The 21,249-nt window shown below is 40.2% G+C and overlaps 1 protein-coding gene across 1 annotated transcript in view; it reads left to right on the top strand.

Moving 5' to 3' along the window:
• Positions 1–21,249, top strand: part of agmo (alkylglycerol monooxygenase) — a 290,769-nt gene that overhangs the window by 37,173 nt on the left and 232,347 nt on the right. Inside the window, exons 3-4 of the mRNA XM_042107337.1 lie at positions 384–535; positions 672–775. Of these exons, the coding sequence (XP_041963271.1) occupies positions 384–535; positions 672–775 (256 nt within the window). The remainder of the gene's footprint in view (positions 1–383; positions 536–671; positions 776–21,249) is intronic.

Below are 21,249 nucleotides of genomic sequence, written 5' to 3'. Positions count from 1 at the left end.
AAATATGACCATGCCGCACATTTGCAGAAACTGTTCACCAGAAACCTGAAATGTATGTAAGGATAGTATCAAGAAAATAAGCAATTGTCAGTGCATTAATGTAGTTGTCAGTGCATTAAGCAAATTTGTTTTAAAAACAAGCAATTTTGTCTTGATAAGATTTATTAAAATAAGTCAAACTCTTATGAAACTAAGTTAAAATTATCTTACTAGAATCACATTCTGTTTTTATTTCCATTTTACACAGAGATTTAACTTTTTTGGGAAACTGGGTTGCATTTAACTGTTGGCCTATGGACACAAAACCCAGGCATCTGTGCCAACTGTGTTAATGTGTAACTGTGACAGCACTAGTGTGTACATTTTTGTCTGTTTTTTTATAGCCTTTTTTTCAGAGGCTTGGAACTGTCCTCTTATGTCTACTTCTGGAATAACTACCGCATGATTGAGTTACCTTGGGACTCTGTCTGGACATGGTGGCTGGCCTTTCTTTGTGTTGACTTCTGCTACTATTGGGTTCATCGGTTTGCTCATGGTGAGTCAAAGTAACTTATTTGTACTTTTTCAATTATTTATTGTGTTTTTCTATAAGAGCAAGACTATCAAAGTATGTCTCAATTATGGTTGATAATGTTACCAGGATTGTGCATGTCTTTTTTGTACTTCTGCAGAACTCAATATCCTGTGGGCAGCACATCAAGTACATCACAGTTCTGAGTATTATAATCTCTCCACTGCTTTAAGGCAGTCAGTTACACAACAGTGTACGTCATGGGTAAGATTACTTCCTGTCTATTTATGTCTCTGATATCCACTAAAAAATGTTGTCATTTCAAATGTTCACAGGAAATGTTTGAAATTCCTTGTCCTAGAGGTAGGGGATGTCCCTTAATAATAATTCCTTAGCCAAAATGTTTAAAGGGTGATAGAATGATGATATAGGGTATTTTGTGCTGGTCCTTAAGGTCTCTGAATAGGGTGTGTAACATTGGTTGGGCTGAAAATGGCATATGTGCTGTTCTATGTGCCCTAATGCAAGCCTGGTTAAAAGCCCTAGAATGAAACGAGAGGTTTTCTTCCTTTTATGGTATGCTCATGAATATTTAGATGAACTGCGTGCTGATTGGTTGGTTTACAACGAGCGAAGCTCCGGAGCAAAGACGCAAACATGGCCGACAGCACTCACTGAAACAGCCAAGGTGAAAATACTGTGGAGATATAGGTGTTGAACAGCATATTTGACCCTGAATCAGAGGAAGAATCTGAAATAGAATAGCAACCAGTCGCCCATAGATTGGAAATGACTACTTCAGAGTGGTAAGTTTTGTCATTTACTTGAGTTTGCCACACGTAGCCCAGTTAGCTAGCTGTAATACTAGTGCAATACTCGCACGTTAGTGTCGTAGACTAAGCTAAACATTGTATTAGGTTCGTTTTTAGCATTGTAAGCAACAGAAGTTATTAATTTGCACACAAACAAATGTTTTACAACTTGTACCCTTGTGCAATTTTTGTCAAGATGTCCAGTTAGAAGCTAGCTGAAAAGTTCGTAGCCAGTCGTGGGCAGTTCAGGCTATGCTGTAGTGAAAGGAGTGCTGCTTGCAAGGAAAGTAACTGCTACTCGTTTTAGTCAGTAAGTATATTCTCCTGCTGAATAGGTCATCTGATTAGGAGTTACATACATTATTGTAGTGGTAATATGCGATCTTACAACAGTACGTCCAGTTAGCTGGGCAGGAGCTCTGTGCAGTTCGTAGGCTATATGGCTGAAGTGAAACGAGTAGCCTACTGCTCGCGTCAATGAAAATATTAAATTTGTGTCAGTAGGTCTAATGTACTCGTGTAACTACTATCCTGCTGATTAAGTCATCTGATTATCGAGATTTTTACCTTCTTTCCATGTAGTAATGTATGATCTTACAACGGGACGTCCAGTTAGCTGGGCATGAGCTCTGTGCATTTTTTAGCCTATGGCTGAAGTGAAACGAGGTCAACGAAAATATTACTAGGCCTACTCTCATTTGTGTCAATTCAAAAACACTTTTATTTATCCCCAAGGGGCAATTTACATACCATGGAGTAGAGTACAATAATCAAAAATCCTATAAATATCACTGTTTAAAATACAGTAGGTACAGTCAGTAGGTCTAATGTAATCTTGTAACTATCCTGCTGACATCTGATTGAAATTATTACCTTCTTTCCATGTAGTAGCCTAATATGTGATCTTACAACTCTGGTAACTAAAACTGGAGACATTTACTTAAAGGAATTATCCGGAGTAAAATGCACTTTAGATCGATTTACGGATGATTGGGAGTACATACGTTGAGTTGACATCCAAATCATGTCATTCGGATGTGTTTTGAGAAAGTTCGATGTTACCGTTTTTAGTTAAAGCTCGTTAGCGTGGAAGTGAGAAGGGCATATTATTTCGCCGCTACAAAACGCTATTTTTATACCTCTTCTACAGTTCCAAACAACATTGCACTTACGTGGTAGTGAGTAGAGGGTCCCTAAAGCCAAACCGAAGTATCCCGAGGTAGGAATGTTGCCATCTTTGCTGCCATCTTAAGGGGAAAGTCCGTAGGAGTCTATTGCCAAGTGTGCTCTGGAAATTCACAATTTCGTCTAGCAGTTACAGTATATAAATAAAATATTTTTAACCAATACATTCATTATTGGTTCAGCATATTGCAAAAACACAGTTTGTTTAACACCACAAAATGACAAACTTTTTTTTTTTTTCAACAATCGTCCAGTGATACTCTAATGTAAAAGATTTTTTATAGTAAAAAATGTGCTTTTCCACCCTGTTCTCGTTGCAGGCAATGAAGTGACTTGGCCTACAGGTCTTTTGTGAGCAGGTGCTGGGGTTTCCTTAGAAGAAGCGTCCGTGTCATGATCCCCTCGTGTGTGGTGCTATGCATATGGAGGGAGCGTCCGGATATTTCAGGGCAGTACATAGGATTCAGACCCCTTGTCGACTGAACCGTGACTCATGTTCAGCAACAGCATCCTCCATGGAAGGTCTGTCAAGCTGAGCACACAAGTCTTAGGGCACAGGAATCCGCTGGACGGCATCCCAATCAGGAAGAGGGTCTTTGATGATCTCGAAGAGGACAAGAACGAGGACTTATATTGGATACTGTAATACAGTGCATTGTAGGCTGTATACTGTACAATAAACAAATTGTATGGCCCTGAACATTGTGCTACAGTACTGATGATGATTTCGATACCAGTAGCATCAGGTCTAAGACAGCCTGTTGTGTGTGAATCGATAAGTTATTTTTAGTGCCTATACTGTTGCACATTTTGATTTGTTGTTTGTAATAAAAGAGTATATTTTATTAAACTTACAAATTGTTTGGCAAGTCTGTACATAGTTTCTCCTTGGTTGTCTTCTGCTGTGGGGACTCAGCATTCTCATTGAAGTGCATGGCTGCTAGGTAAAACCTAAACCAAACAACAGAAATGTTGTAACACAAGTGAAAGTCACTTTTGCATGCACACACCAAGCTGTTAACTCACAGCAAAAGCATTTGCTAATATTCTAAGCCCCGCAAGATGCCACACTTGGAGCATCTGTTTGGCATTCTGCGTTTGTCATGTTGTCGTTCTTGTAATGTTCTAAAATAAGAACGTGCAAATAAATCCATTGTATTTAGACAACACAGTTTTCAACATATCGACTAGATATCATTTGAATTGATAACGTGAAGTTGTTTCCACTTCTGACGTCAAAAACTTATGTGGGTTATATTACAGCTTAGCAACCAAACTATCGTGTTACTCAGCTTCAGTTAGCTATCTTGCTGAGAACATAACCTGTCAGAGATCTCGACAAACATGCATAGTAAAATGTAGCCTAAAATGACAACACAGGTTTTATCCGAATGACACACAGGAAAATTAAATAGCCTTGCCAATGAACTAAATCACACATTCTACTTGCTAGATACACGTTAGCATAACTGCTTAGCGACAAAATAACACAGCATGCGGTTGTGATGACCTTACGGTCTGAACAGCCCCTCGTTTCAGTAACAGCAGCTTAGCAAATCCTGCTTTAAACTGTCCAAGGTTTTGAAAATTGCCTTCGGTGAAATGTTTTGCAAATTAATAACGGAGTGTCGAACTTTGCAGGGATCTTCTGGTAGAAAAACATTATCCATGCCCCTCGAACTTTTGAATCCTTGGGCAGACTATGAAAAGTCTCCGCTTTCTGTTTCAGCCTGGAACACTGCATTTACGACCGTGGCTCATTTTCGATATCCTTGAAGAACTGTCTGCTTTATAATTCCTGTGGAAGTAAATGAGCATGCAGCTAAACTAGTGTTTGTCTCATCTTCGCTCTCCATTCACGTTCCTGGGCTCAGAGCACCAGTGGGCTGGTCTGTATGTAAATTTTGAGGCATGACAAATGTACAGGCCAGAGCCAAATAAGGTACCACCTGCAAGTTTGCGTAAACTCGGAGCTTCGTTGGGATTCGCCCGTTTTATGGCGGGAGTTTCGAATTGTGAGATTTGCATAGGAAGGAGGTGTCGATGGGGTTTTAAAGTGCTCTGTATCTCCATTTCACCCACTGAACTATCGCTATTCATCTATGACAAGGTAAACTCGGTTTTGCATTCTATGACCCCTTTAATGTTTACAACTCTCATGCCCCTCCACTACCACTGAGCACCCTCTCATCGAGTTTGTGACCAGACTGATTGACAGTCAGATCTCACACAGCCCTGCTCTGATTGGACCAGAAGAACCGGGAGCTGTGGATTTTTGCAAAACAAATAACAGGTTCTAGGTGGAGGTAGAAGTGTGTTTTTTTTTTTCTAAAACCGGCTGATTTATGTTGTTCTGTCTGAGCATACTGTCGGTTTCAGTGAATATGATCAAAAAAATCTTGCCAACTGCAGCTTTAATCTTGAATTTGATGCCAGCAACACATCTCAAAAAAGTTGGGATAGGGGCATGTTTACCAATGTGATTCTTCAACTCATTTTAACAGCATTTTACACTGCAAAAAAATCTAATCTAACCAAGTGTTATTAATCTTTTATCAAGATCAACACATCTAGTTGGTATTATTTTCAGTATAAAGATATTTACCTAGCACTTTCTCGTAAAATAATTTGACTATATTTAATAAGAGTTTGACTTGTTTGTCACCATGTCTTGACAAGACTCCTAAAAATAACATAAAATAAAATGAACTTTTAAGAGTAAATAATTAAGTGTGCTTGCTGAAAGCAGCACACTTATTGTTCTTCAAGCACACTTATTGTTCTTCTTAAGTTTTCTTATTTCCGTCTCCCTAATTTCTGGCCAGCTCCTGCGCCTAGGCCCTTTGAGACAGGGACACCGTTCCAACTTTAAAACGTCCGGTCAGTACCGGTGTAAGTTGCTCGCGGAGATGACATGACGGATCTACATTGTTCGTCCGTCATATTGGATTGAACAGAAAGCAAATCTGAATTTTCACAGGTCACAAATTTGGTCTGAACTTCACGAAACTTGACATATGTGATCCCTGGACCAAGCCTCACAAAAGTTACTGGAAGGATTTTTGATTTTCGGAAGCGTTTGCCTGTCACAACCAAACGAAATCGGCAGCTTAGCCGCGAAACAGGAAGTTAGGTATTATCTCAGGAACGCTGTCACGTATCAAAACAAAACGTTGTACATTACCTCGAGACTCCAATGTGAGGATGCACAAGATAAAAAAAAGAAAACATTCCAAAATTTTACATCATTTGGCAAACCCCCACCAGCTATTTGGTATCACCATCATCTTCACCTTTGCTGCTGTAATTCTGCCACAGTGCCTTCCAAGTGTACACAGTGTCTGTCCAGCCTTGCCACGCTCATCAATTCAATGCTCTGCCATGGGTGTTTATGGACTTACAAACTGAAGTTGCAAGGAGAACATTAGCTATATATCAGGCTTGTGCACAATTCAGAATTGAATTGAGAATGACTCCTAAATTCCAATTCAATTCTTGAATTTGAATTAAGGTCAAAAACAGGATGTAGAATTACAATTTTATTTTTTGAATTAAAGGAAGTAGAATTGAAATTCCATGAAATTAGAAGAAATTCATATACATAATTTAAGGGTAGTGTTTTACAAAGAACCCTCACAGTCAACTTGTAACTTAAACAGTAACAAATTATATTTCCACATTGTAAAACATAATAGTTTTACTTACTTAAAATGTTATAGTAAGTAAAATTATTTTTGAAATTGTCTTTTGTTGAGATTACTTGCGTAAAATGAGTGTTACTTCATTTTGAGGTAGAAAAGTAAACAGTCAAGTAAACTATACTTGAATTGCTGAAGTTTGTGCTACACTGTAAAATTAGTTTATAATCTTAGTTAACCTGTTAAGAAAAGCATGCAAACTGATTGTCTATGCAATTCCCATTCCAGATTTGTCTGTAATGTCAAGTTGTGCAAACGAATGCTCACTTAGTGTAGACTTACAGTACAGTACACAGGATTGCTATTACAACTAACTTGATCATTACAATTACAAGTAAAGTATACTGTATGTTTATTTAACACAAAAGGTGTATTGAAGTTGTGCTAACTAATGTCACAGTTCAGCTAACTGATATGACAAAAATGCATTTCCAGAATACCACAGACCCGGCCTACATATTGTTTAAGGGATCACATATTAATCTTTCCTGAAATTCAATCTTAAGTTACAATAACAAAGTGACAGTGACACTAAAGGCTATATATAGTGTTGTTGTGTAATTGATATGTGATTTATATTGATACATCACCCCATCAATGACTATCCAAAACAGACCAAACCTGTGAGTAGAACTAGTGCTGACAGTTACTGAAATGCCAAAATCAGGCCTTTGAATGAAGTGGTAAAACAAAGTCCTGACTCACTGTGGACATCAAAGATTAGGGGGTTCCCTGAACCGCTGGCCAAACCCAGGTGTGTGCGTCTCCCCTTCATTGTGCATTACTTTCAGAGAGTAGTAAAACAAAATACCAACATGTTGCTGAAGTTCTACCCACAACATTAGAGTGTTTTGGATAGTCATCCACATAAATTACCACCAACAGTATAAATTTGTATATTTGTCACTGTCACTTGTAATTTAAGATTGAATTTCAGTAAGGATTAATATGTGATATCTTTACAAATATGTGGGCCAGGGCAGTGGCATTCTGGAAGTGCAGAATCAGTTAGCACACCTTGTGTTTACACAATATACTTTACTTGTAATGACCAAGTTAGGTTAAGTAGGAATTCTCCTTAGTGTACTACACAAAGTAAGCATTTGTTTGCACAACTTGGAATTCCTATCTCAGATTAGTCTGTAATTTCAAGGCAATCGGTTTGCATGTTTTACAGGTTAACTAAGGTTAACTAACTAACTAACTTCACAGCGTATCAAAACTTAAGCAATTCAAGTATAGTTTACTCGATTTAAATGAACATGTTCACTTAAATTACTCCTTTTAGCCAAGTTATCAAAAAGCAAAATCAACATAATCAACAAAAGACAAAAACTGAGTTATACTAACTAAACATTTTAAGTAAGAAAACTTGGAATTCCTATCTCCAATTAGTCTGTAATTTCAAGGCAATCGGTTTGCATGTTTTACAGGTTAACTAAGGTTAACTAACTAACTAACTTCACAGTGTATCAAAACTTAAGCAATTCAAGTATAGTTTACTCGATTTAAATGATCATGTTCACTTAAATTACTCCTTTTAGCCAAGTTATCAAAAAGCAAAATCAACATAATCAACAAAAGACAAAAACTGAGTTATACTAACTAAACATTTTAAGTAAGAATAGCTATTCAATTTTACAATCCAAAGTAACTTTCCCAAAACTGAATGCATGTGAGATTCAACACATTCTTCCTGTTGTTTGACTGTGGAATTGCATTGAATTGCCATGAATTTAATTCCACTTCCTGTCATTCCAATTCCAATTCAAATTCAACTTCCTGTGGGGCGGAGCCAATTCAATTCAAATTCCAATTCATGAGTTAAATGGAGATCCATTCTAAAATTTGGAATTTTGCACAAGCCTGCTATATATAGCTGACATAGTACAGTTATTTTCACATTCATGGTGTTCAAATCTAAATTTTAATTATTGTTAAATGTCATGATGGGAGAGTATTATTAAAAATGTTACAAGTATGCCAATTCATATGTTTATGGAAAATTATGTATTATTAGGCCTTTTCACACAGAGGTCAGAATGCTTAGAATGCTTAGAAAGATAAGAATGTTAGATTCTTGCGATTGATGTCTTCAGACAATAAAAAGTAATTTGGTAGGGAAATTAAAGAAAAGAGTTGCCCCCTGCGTTGGCCGTGATTCCTCTTTGAAAATCAGAGGTTCACAGGCTACTGTGGCTTTGGTCAGTGGCGCCGCCAGCCGTAATCCTGTACACACTGTGTGTACAATTTTTCGCTTTATTCATGAAATCATTCAATATTACAACAATAAAAATAGCTTGTATACTGTCTTAATTGAAACATGCTTTGCGCACAAATGATAGCCTAGGGCAAAGAGAATGGACATCTCAACATAAGGATACATTAAAAGATGATGATTGGTGTAAACTTTGTCACGACGTGATAAGCAGTTCTGGCGCTTACAATGCAACGTTCCATTCAGTCATAAATCAATCAAGCATAGTGCTCGTCATAAAAAGAAAACAGCAGCTTAATATTTTTCAGGTGTTTAACAGTAATAGGCGCACTGTTAGCAGTGAGATTAGGCATTGCATCCTACAGTCACTCTGTTTGGAACATCGCAGTTCGGGTTGATAAGATTCAGTTAATGCGAGTATGGATTGTCAAAGTTTGGGACAACCAAACAGCAGTGTAAGCAAATCCTAATTGTTAGGTTACCTTAGCTGTCTTTTCTCTAGGCCTAGGCCTATTGGAAATCGCGACATAAGCTCATTGGTTTCTTTTTTGTTTTCTTTCTTGTTCGCGAGTTGGGTAGTGAAGCGATAATGCATTTAAAGCAATGTACATCATGTGAGCTAGAACCAATATGGCCAGAGCTGCTTGCTCTGTAAAGGTATTTCTGTCCCAGCCAAATTTCGTTAAAATAGTATGTTTAGCAACCAGAATTGTTTTTAAAAATCCCGGGGGTGAAATCTCCCTCATCCCAGAACTTTGAAAAAGCTTGAAACAGCACAAATTAATTTAGTCTTTTATGTAGTGGAGAAAGTGACAGTGCACAATTTGCATCAATGTCTATATGCAAGTCTTCAACTTTGGGGGTCACAATGTGTTTAAATTGTTCAATACATGATTTTATAACAGGCTAAATACAAAATAAATGTTACAAATATCACCTAGATATCTGTAAACTTTAAAATCAGAGATACATATAGGGCAGACAGACGCTCATGAGTTCATGCTTTGTTTTATCGCTGGATTTTAGGATAGCCTATTATGGCAACCGATTGCATTCCGAGCTAAAGTCAACTCTAGCAGACGTTAAATGACCGGAGACTTTGTGAATTTAAAGATTGTTATAATGTTCTGTCTCTGCTGCTTTTGATCAGTTAGATTTATTTGCAATCTCCGGTGGTGGGCTGGACATAGCATCAAAATACCCGCCCAGATTCCCCTTTCGGCCTTAACGCATTCACACTGGTGCCGGAACGAATTTTCTCGGCAAAATGTCTAGGGTGCTTGGTAGTAAATTTGGGGAGACACTTTGTCCCGCCTCAGTCTATGTGAAAGGGACAGTCGTTCCGTGATTCTGGTACATAAAATCGCGGGGATTTTGGCAGCGTGAAAGGGCTTATTGTATTGTTTTGTTGTAAAGACATGCAAGGCATTCTGGGCCATGTAATAGACAAGCAGTGGTCGGCAGCGTTAATATGAATAGGTGTTTCTGTAAACAGCCATCTCTGTTACAAGAACGACCTGGTAATCGCTCACTGAAGAGGGAACTATCGATAAAAAGGATGTTTTCCTCAAAGCATCGTATTTTGCCCCAGCACTCATTTACTTCTATAATTCATGGAATGATGATGCCCTCTCAAAAATGTAGCCACATTTACATCTGTCCTGTGTTATCATATGTACGTGATATTATTTGGCTTTATTAGACATGATTCTGGTGATTTATAAAATGCCCAAAGACGTGGCATGTACATCATTACAAATTGGTAGAAAGATTTCACCTCACACTTAATGTTAATGCATCTGAACGCTAGGTGGCAACGTTGTATTACATTTCACATCTAAATACAGTGAAATCATTAGAATTATGGTATAGAAATGTGAGCTTCACAAGTACCAGTGCCACTGCTACCACCACGCGCATTACGCACTGTGCGTAAGGCACCAAGAGACAGACGCGGCACCAACATTTAGCCAATACATATTTTTACTGTGAACTGATTTTTAATCTTCTTAGACAATGTTTACAATGGCAATATGTACCAACAGCATGCTACATAAGAATGATACTTTTCGGGTTCTCTCTCAATCTCCATTAAGATCTAACTTGAATGTTATGCTACTCCATTTAATTGGGAACACGTCTGAGCGCATGAGAGGGAGTGAGAGGGTGGCAGGCTCTGGCTGGCTTGTCATTGTTTATAATTGATAGCTACTTTTTAATATAAGAAACTTTTAAAAGGAAATCACAAGGCAACAAAGACGAGGCTGGAGAAGACTGGTGAGTCTTGAGATCTTCAATAATTCGTTTCCCTTAAACTAAGCATTTACATGAAGCACAAGATATGCCGATTAAAACACATTCCACTCAGATAGCTAGGTCGCTACCAGGCTCATATATCACTTTTAATTGCAAACAGAAAATGTCTAGCTAGCATCATGCCATTATATGCTTCTATTTCCAAAGGCTGTTTATGCCAACTTAATAGCATGCTTATTATTAACATTGTGCTAAACGTGGCACAAACAATGTTAGAGGTTGTGGATTGGCCACAGGCAAAACAATCATTAGGAGAGTCGTGTAGACACAATAGGCTACTCTTAAAGTGACAGTGCACCACTGTGTGTTTATAAATGAGTTAAACTGCATTATTGCACAAATCGCATTTTAAATCAAAATTACTTTACTATAATTTAAATAATATAGCTGCAAGCAGCAATGAGGGGGCCAAGCAGAATAGGCCGGAGTAGCCACGGTGACAAGATAGAACTCAGTAGACACCCGGGATCAACAGGGCTGAGTATTGCCACCGTCTCCGCCAGCCAGCCCGCCCCCCCCCCCCCCCCCCCCCCCCCCCCCCCAACTAATCACCCCTGCCCGTCCCACCCCGTCCTACCCTGCCCTGCCCTTGCACGCACACATTAGAATTAACTGGATGGAACATGTTGTCATCAGTTTCACATCAAAAAATAAAAGATTCATAAAACTCATCAGTAAATACAGATCAAAATGCAATATTGCTAATTGCAGCACCCCCTACAGGTCAAAGGTCACCACATTTTTTTAAGCGTCCTCCTAATGGGGTCATGAATCTATGTTGTAAGTTTGGTTATGATATATGGCAGGGTTGCTGAGATATGAGCTCACTTCCTGTTTGGCGGCCTCGCCGCAAATTTCGATTGGCTGTTACAGCCAAATGCTTCTGTCAATTGTTCCAGATAGCAATGCACTGATAAGGCATGTTCTGAAGATGGTCTCTGGCAATTTTGGTGAGGATCCGCTGAAATTTGTGACCTGCGAAAACTTGTACATGTTTTTGATTAAATCCAATATGGCGGCCACAAGTCACAAGTTGACATGGGTCAACCGAAGGACCTCCAACAGTATTACCAGACACCACTAGTGGGTTTTAATTCTAAACACAACAGCAGCTACAGGCCAAAAGGCATGTTTCTCAATTACAGCGCCCCCTAGAGGTCAAAGGTCACCGAATTTCTTGAGCGTCCCCCTGATTGGGTCCTGAGTCCATGCACCAAGGTTGGCTTTGATACATGCAAGGGTTGCCGAGATATGAGCTCACTTCCTGTTTGGCGGCTTCGCCGCAAATTTCGATTGGTCTCTGCCAATTTTGGTGAGGATCAGCTGAAATTTGTGACCTGCGAAAACTTGTATGTGTTTTTGATTAAATCCAATATGGCGGCCACATCAATTACGATGACATCGCATGCTGGCCTGGGTCGGCCTAAGGACCTCCAAGGATACAAGGAAGTTTATTGTCACATGCATATAGTTACTGGAAGTAAGAAATGCAGTGAAATTATGTCTGGTGTCAGCCTATTTGTGCAAAGTGGGGGGGGGGGGGGTAAAAATTGCAGTAGAAGAGGGGTTTAGTAGATTAAGTGGCAAGGGCTGCATAAGAAAGGTGTGGGAGGATTGGAATTGGGGGGGTGGGGGCGCACCAACAAGGAGCACCCAAGAGCAAGGAGCACCCAAGAGCAACAGGGGCAAGGAAAAACTCCCTTACCAAGGAAGAAACCTTGGGCAGATCCACGGCTCAAGGGGCTAACCCAACTGCCAGGGGTCTTGGTGTGTGTGTTGGGGGGATGACAGGGGAGATGGGATAGTGTGCTGTGTATGTGGGGAGAGGGCAGTGTGCAATATGTGTGTTGGAGAAGCTTCCTCATGAGACAATGTGCTGTGTATTGGGGGGGGGGGGGGGGGGGCAGTGTGCTGTAAGTATGTTGGGGATGTGTGTTGGAGAAGCTTCCTGATGAAATAATGTGCTGTGTATGTAGGGGAGAAGGGGGGGGGCAGTGTACTGCAAGTATGGTGAAGGGACTTACTATTGCAAGCAGAGTACTGAATGTATGATGTATGTGAGTGATGACAGTGAAGATGTGTGTGTGGGCGGGAGGGGAGTGGAGCAGTGACTGTGTGTGTGTGTGTGTAGTGTGCGTGTGGGTAGGTGGGGGCAGTGTGCTGTAAGTATGTAGAGGATGTGTGTTGGAGAATATCCTGAAGACATCCTCCAACAGTATTACCAGACACCTCTAGAGCGTTTTTATCCTAAGCTTAACAGCAGCTACAGGCCAGAAGGCATGTTTCTTAATTACAGCGCCCCCTAGAGGTCAAAGGTCACCAGATTTCTTGAGCGTCCCCCTGATTGGGTCCTTAGTCCATGGACTAAGTTTGGTTATGATAGATGAATGGGTTGCTGAGATATGAGCTCACTTCCTGTTTGGCGGCTTTACGGGTCAAAAGTTACGTGCGTGAACGCACATCCAACTTTGGCCTGTTGGTGGCGCTAGAGCGCTTAAGTTGCCGACATGAAACTTGGTGACATTAATCATGGGATTCAGCCTAATTAGTGTGCCAAATTTCACAACTTTTCACCAGACGGTTCTATGGGCTGCCATAGACTTCAATGGCAGAGGAATAATAATAAGAAACAGTAGAAACACAATGGGTGCCTTCGCAGCTTCGCTGCTTGGCCCCCAAAGATAGACGTTTTTTGTTTTTTTTTGGGGGGGGGGGGGGGCGGGGGGCACAAAAAAAAACAATGGCCAGCCGCGGAACTGACAAATACTAATGTAAGGAAGGTGCAAATATTATGTAATTTATAATGGGAAATTAATGGAAATGTTATTTCTTGTTTATTCTAATTTCAAACCACACACATCCATTCCTAATCACACATACACATTTATACCTAAATACTGTAGGTTGCATACCAAATAGTGTGACCTGACCTCCCAATAGGCCTACCTCAAGTAAAGTTCCAGATTGGTTTTCATTCACTCTTTGTGTTCTGATCGACACCCATCACACATCATTCCTAATGCTACACCCATTTAGGGACCGTTCGGTATTTATGGAATGGATCACCGGAGGAAAATAGGGGAGGGTCATGTCTTTTTATTCTTGTTGAGGGGAGGGTCACCCAACTTTTTTTAGTCTAGGATGGGGGGTCACCCAACTTTTGTATTCATGAAAACCGCAAAATTTCAAAGTGCTTTGTTTGGTGCATGTTTTCATGTAGCTCTCAGTCTCAGTCTTCACACTTCGGTCACCCCTCTGCACACAATGTTTACCCCTCATTTCTTTTTTTCTTGCAGAGTAGCCTAGGGAGTGAAATAAAGGCCTCGCGCTGTGGCTCTTGTAGAAACTCAGTGGAGACTGAGGGTCATCTAGGCACTAAGATTCTAGAGCGAATGTGATTTCTGGCGTCATACTACGTTCTCTTTTGTTCCATACAGTGCTCTAATTTGAGTGAGGACTGGCTCCCATGAAAGCAACAAAGTCAAAAATCATATAAAGCTGAAGGTGTCTGGCATTGTGATTTAATCTTAAACAACCGCTCATTATCCATCCCTGTGCGATCTCTTACCATTAAAGGCGTTAAATTAAAATATAGGCTACTACGGGACGTAGACCTACCCTACGCTCTTGAACGCAGCATGACTGCACTTCACCACCACACCACTAAACGACATGAGCAAGGATGACAAGAGCAAACCATGATCGATTTGACAGCACTCCCAAGTCTGAAGAAGTCACCCTGCTTTGATGCGAGTGTTTTGTCTATTTACATAGGCGTTTATTGGGCTAGCCTACATAGTCAAGTTTATTTATATAGCACAATTTAAAACAACCTGTGGTTGACCAAAGTGCTCAAAAAAAATAAAACAGATAAATAAATAGATAATAGAAGACAAAATGAATCAAGACACAAAAAAGGACAACAGGAAAATAAAAGTAAAATAATATGTTCATATATATAGCCTATATAATTACATTCCACAATTCATTTAAAAGCCATTAATATATTACATTTGGCTGACGCATTTTTAGCCAAAGCGACTAACAACATGGTAAACAGTTTAAGTTTTAAAGCAATTCTCAACAATTTTAGGACAATTTAAAAAATGGTAGAGTACAGTAAGAATAAGTGAGTGCTGTTTTTAGCAGTTACGTGTCAGTTCAAGACGGCTGGTAAGTGCTAGGATCAGCAAGACTTGTTGTAAGTGGTGCTATGCGAGGAGATGTTCTCTAAAGAGCTGGGTCTTCAGGAGTTTTTTGAAAATGGAGAGGGATGTCCCTCCCCTTGTAGTGTGGCAGGTAACTGGCAGTGTGTTCCACCAACGAGGAACAACAGATGAGATAATAGCATATGTTCTTTTAACTTGGCTTTAAAAGCACCAATAGTTGGTGTAGATCTAATGTGAAAAGGGAGGTTGTTCCACAACTTGGGCCCAGCTACTGAAAAAGCACGGTCACCTTTATTTTTTAGACGTCTCTGAGGTACTGAGAGCAGTAGTTTATCTGATGATCTCAGAGTTCTGGGAGGGCAGTGAAAGTGTACAAGCTCACTTAGGTATTGGGGAGCTTGTCCATTTAAAGCTTTAAAGGAATTATCCGGAGTAAAATGCACTTTAGATCAATTTACGGATGATTGGGAGTACATACGTTGAGTTGACATCCAAAAGTCATTCGGATGTGTTTTGAAAATCGATTTTACCGTTTTTAGTCAAAACTCGTTAGCCTGGAAGTGACCCGGGCATGTCATTTCGCTGCTACAAAACGCTATTTTTGTCGATTGCTGAGTGTGGAGTAACACGCTCTGGAAATTCACAATTTCGTCGCCGTTTTTTTTTTTTTTTTTTAAACATAGTCCAGTATTTATTTCGAAATTGAAATGAAGTTGTATGGACTGGACTATGTTTTTTTAAAAAAAAAACGGCAACGAAATTGTGAATTTCCAGAGCGTGTTACTCCACACTCAGCAATCGACTCCTACGGACTTCCCCCTGAAAATGGCAGCAAAGATGGCAACATTTCCGGAAAGGTACTGGCTTGATGAAATTCATTCTGGACTCTCTATCCGACCACATAAAGACCTCGGGATACTTCGGTTTGGCTTTAGGGACCCTCTACTCACTACCACGTAAGTTGAATTTCCCCTGGGGATCAATAAAGTATCTATCTATCTATCTATCTATCTATCTATCTAAGTGTAATGTTGTTTGGAACTGTAGAAGAGGTATAAAAATAGCGTTTTGTAGCGGCAAAATGACATGCCCGGGTCATTTCAAGGCTAACGAGTTTTGACTAAAAACGGTAAAATCGAACTTTCTCAAAACACATCCGAATGACATGATTTGGATGTCAACTCAACATATGTACTCCCAATCATCCGTAAATTGATCTAAAGTGCATTTTACTCCGGATAATTCCTCTAAAGACAAAAAGAAGAATTTTGTAATCTACTCTAAATTTCACTGGTAACCATTGCAGAGATTTCAAAACTGGATAAATATTTGGGGTGTACATTGGCACTGCCCTCACAATTCGATTAGATTACGATTCACCAGGTAACGATTCGATTCAATTCGATTCTACGATGCATTGCGATGCATCAAAATTCTACTGCACACAACAAGGCAAATTTTGAGGTCATGAGGCAATACAAGCAGTCAGATATTGAACAACAGATTTTATTGGCTGCTATGTGTGTATTATCACTCTCCTGTAACGTTGACATAAATATCATTAAATAAAATAAAATTGAATGGTACAGGGTATTGGATATGGCATTTTAATAATTTAAACACATTGTAAAACTTAAAGCCCAAATTTGGAGACATCCATGCATGTCGAAATTTGCTGCAAATTCAAAACTGGATTACTCTGGAACGGCTAACTGTACAGGGGACTGCTTTACACCTTTCTGTTCGGTAAGGTCAGCTGTTTATTCTGATATATGGTTTGTTATGTGTTGAACGAAGAGTTTGTGAAGTATCCCACCGATGAATGGGTAGGGAGATGGGTGCAGAACCTTCAGTAGAATTTATGATTAAATTGAATTATATTATTTACTTTTCTCATGAACCGTTCACCACAGCAATTAACGGCTAACATTGTTTAAAAGCTGAGAAAAAGCTCTTTCATGTGATGTGATAGGCTACTTGTGATGTCTGTGTGATGAGTAGGCTCATTCGCGAGTAGTTTAACTGAGAAGAATGGGTGAATTTGGATGCACTTTCTTTCTTGCCGTGCGCTGTCACTTTCTCCACTGCGTAAAAGACTAAATTAATTTGCGCTGTGAATGCTTATTTTGACAGGCCATAGGCTAAATAAAAATCGTTATTAGTCGGACGCAAAACAGAATATCGAAAGAAGGGGACACCAAGGCCACCGTGGCCTGTAAACCTATGATTCTCAAAGGGGCATCACGGCCACCTCAAGGGGCAACGATGGCCATGACCATCGTGAAATTCCTACCCTGCACATACTGCACAGTGCACCAACAGTAATGAAGCCAACTCAGGATGCCAACGATCGACATGGTTCGTGAAGTTAGTTGTATTGCCAACATGCTTGATTTTAGTGTGGCAAGTTTTACACACCGCGTACGTCTTGACTAGTTTCCCATTAACTTCGTAGAATCCGAAATGTGCCCAGATGTCCGCTTTCCAAGCTTTGGGTGCGTTTTTAATTACCCATCTATCGCGTTCATCTCCCTACGTCATCTTGATTCTTTAGTGTTGTTGTTATGCTAGCTAGTGCTGCCGCTTAGCATGTAGCTACAGGCTGCACATGTCATTACAACGTTGCTCCGGAAATGCCCCCAGAAGTAATTAAAACTTCACAACTTTATTGTCCACAAATTGTTGCGGAACTTAGAACGTTCAAAAACCTACACCTTTAAGGGTTAATCTCTTTTAGGCAATCAAGCAATGGGTTTAGAGCACCAGAGGAACCACATTTAAATGGGAGATACAGTTGTGTATCATCCGCATAGCAATGATAGGATATACCATGCTTTTTCATAATTTGACTGAGTGGCAACATGTACAGTGAGGATAAAATACAACTAAGCACTGATCCCTGTGGAACAGCATAAGATCAGAGTCAAAGTCTGCTTTATTGTCAATTTCTTCACATGTCAAGACATACAAAGAGATCGAAATTACGTTTCCCACTATCCCACGGTGGAGACATGACATATTTTACCAATTAAGTGAACAGACAAACATAAAATTCAAGTAAACAATAAAAAGTAAATAAGAAGGCACATACAATGAAGAAATAAGAGCAGCAAAAATGGGTTGAAATTGTGCAATTGTGCATAGACAGTCAATATAATAGTGCAAAAGTCAGGCCAATAGATGGCTGAGGTAGTTCTGTTTGACCTAAGTATGCAAGTGGCATAGTGGTGCAAGTTATGTAAGAGCAGCAGAAGTGTGTTCAGAAGTGTTTTCAGGACAACAGGACAACAACAACAAGTTGCAAAGTGTGCAAGTGTACAAGTGGAGTAGTGCAAGTGGAGTAGTGCAAGGCAGCCATTGTGGGTCCAAAGTCCAGGATGTTATGTAGCTGAGGGTGGAGGGGGGAGAGGGGGGAGAGAGTTCATCATCCTAACAGCCTGGTGTATGAAGCTGTTGGTGAGTCTGGTGGTGCGGCGCAGGCTTCTGTACCTCTTCCCAGTGACATGCATCACTCACAATTGTGGTCGCCTTGCGGGTGAGGTGGGTGGTGTAAATGTCCTTCAGGGACGGGAGTGAAGCACCAATAATCCTTCCAGCTGTATTCACTATGCGCTGCAGGGCTTTCCTGTTGTATTCAGTGCAGCTTCCGCCCCACACAGCGATACAGCTGGAGAGGATGCTCTCAATGGTGCCTCGGTAGAATGTGGTCATGATGGCTGGTGGAGCACTTGCTCGCCTGAGTTTCAGCAGGTAGTAGAGGCGGCGCTGAGCTTTCTTCGCCAGTGATGCAGTGTTGGTTAAGATAAGGGGGCAGATGAAGATGAAGTATAATTGAAAGAAACTGAAAAGGTTCTTCCCTCTGAGAAGGAGGCAAACCATTTCAGTGCAGTACCTGAAATTTCAACCCAGTGCTCAAGGCGCTCTAAAAGAATGCAGTGATCTACAGTGTCAAAGGCGGCGCTAAGATCTAGCAGCATAAGTAATGCACAGTTCTTTGCATCCACAGATAGTAACAAGTCGTTAGTGACTTTAATTGCTGTGTTTAGGTTGGAATCCAGACTGGAAGATGTCTAAAATCTCATTCTCTGATAGAAAGATAGATAGATAGATAGATAGATAGATACTTTATTGATCCCCAAGGGGAAATTCAAGGGTCTCAGTAGCATACAGACATCACACACAACATGCACTTACAGCAGAAATGGTAAACATAAGTATAAGTATAAACATATAACTAAACTCCACTGTACAATAAAGACAGTAGAAGATAAGAAAACTAACAAAACTAAATACACTATATAAATTAAATTTAAAAAGTCCAATGTGCTTGAGGGTGATCAAGCATAAGACGCTTGTAGTAACAGGGCCGGGACTGGTAAGGGTGCTCAAGGGAGTGAGTCTCATGGTGAAGGTGCAAAAAGTAGTCCAACCATAGTCCTTTAGTTATGTGTGCATGGCAAGGTACTCAAGAGAGTGAGTGTCATGGTGAAGGTGCAAAAAGTAGTTCAACATTAGTCCAACAGTGCAAGAATAAGGTCTAGAGACCAGCATTAATAATATGGACAAATAGGAGAGTAAAGTATAATGTAGACAAGGTAATATAAAAAACTATAAAAAAAAACTATGTCAGTGCAAGAACAGGTTGAGGTAATAGGGTTATAGCCATTCACTCATTCAGTATTGTAGCAGAAGCCTGACCGCAGCCATTGATCATGTGTGCTAATATAGCATGAAAAACAGTGTAGCAGTAAAACAGTAGTGAAACAGTAGTAAAGCAGTAGTGGACAGTCAGTACTCAAACATGGAGAGGGTGGAGAGGCAGACAGACTACGCCAAGAAGTCTATCTCTCCTCTTCCCTTTAGTGAGGCATTGAACAGTTCAATGGCCTCGGGGACAAATGACTTCCTCAGCCTTTCAGGTGTGCATGGCAGTGAGCGAAGTCTCCAGCTGATCAAGCTCTTTTGCTTCTTAATAGTGCTGTAGAGTGGATGACATTCATTGTCCAAGATGTTGATCAGTTTGTTCAGGGTCCTTTTGTCAGATATTGAAGTGATGCACTCCAGTTCAGCTGCCACTACAGAGCCAGCCTTCCTTACCAGCCTGTCAAGTCGCCCAGCATCCTTCTTCTTTGTGCTTCCTCCCCAGCATACCACTGCATGGAAGAGGACGCTGGCTACAACAGACTGGTAGAACATCCTGAGGAGCTTGCTGCACACATTGAAGGACCGCAGCCTCCTCAGGAAGTACAGCCTGCTCTGTCCTTTCTTGTAGAGTGCATCAGTGTTGGCTGACCAGTCCAGTTTATTGTCCAGGTGGAGACCCAGATACTTGTAGGTGCTTACCACCTCCACATTGAGCCCATCAATGGAGACTGGTAGCAGAGCGGGCTTAGACCTGCGGTAGTGTTAATTTCGTCAGACGAGACGAGAGGAAATATGTTCGTCAACATACCTTTTTTTTCATGACTAAGTCGAGACGATGACGAGACGGCAGTAATGTCCTGAAACACTGACTAAGACTATCTTAAGATGCATTATTGTTGACGAAAAAAGACGAGACTAAAATGTTTTGCATGAAATAAAAACTAAGATAAAATCTCTGTTCATTTTCGTCTACAAAATGAGAAGACAGAATATCTAGCTGTTACGTTTTCAAAATATTCCGAATGAGTTCATACGCAACAGCTTTCCTGTAGGCTAGTCTACGTGCTGTTGCTGCAACCCTGTGGCTGCAACACGAAACTACATGGAACAAGAACACTGGAGATTTCTGCCAGAGTTAGCAAGCTAACTACCTAAGCTTTATGCCACAATGCTACATACCCAGAAGTTGAAGCTTCTCTCATACAAATTAACATCCCCCAGAATGTCCATACGAAAATGTTCATCGTGTAATGTCAACTATTTAACTAGTTAGACTGATGATGCAAAGTTTGCTAGCAAGTAAGCTAATATGGAAAGTTCGCTAGCAAGTTAGCTATGGCTAAGATGGAGAGTCTGTTTGGGGAATGTGTTGTGTTTGGGCGCATATCGCCATCTAGCGAGGCGGAGTAAAACATTAATACTTTGGCCTATGACAGTGTTTCTCAAACTTTTTCAGTTTCAGGACCACTTAACTAACCCTAGCTAAAAAAAAAAAAAGATTAGACCTACTTCAACAGTAGCCTATAATTAGTCTACACAATAGGCCTACTCACTGAACCACCTTGCTTATTGTCTTTGCACTTTGCTTATTGTGTGGATTCATACTGTATGATTTAAACTGGCATATCTTACATAGACAGTGTTGCAGAACTGTTTTTACATACAAGTTGGTTCAATATTGCAAACAACTCATCTA

This window comes from Alosa sapidissima, chromosome 10 (genome assembly GCF_018492685.1).
Source record: "Alosa sapidissima isolate fAloSap1 chromosome 10, fAloSap1.pri, whole genome shotgun sequence".
Lineage (NCBI taxonomy): Eukaryota > Metazoa > Chordata > Actinopteri > Clupeiformes > Clupeidae > Alosa > Alosa sapidissima.
Note: the sequence above shows the minus strand (reverse complement) of the source record. Positions and strands in the feature narration are given on the sequence as shown.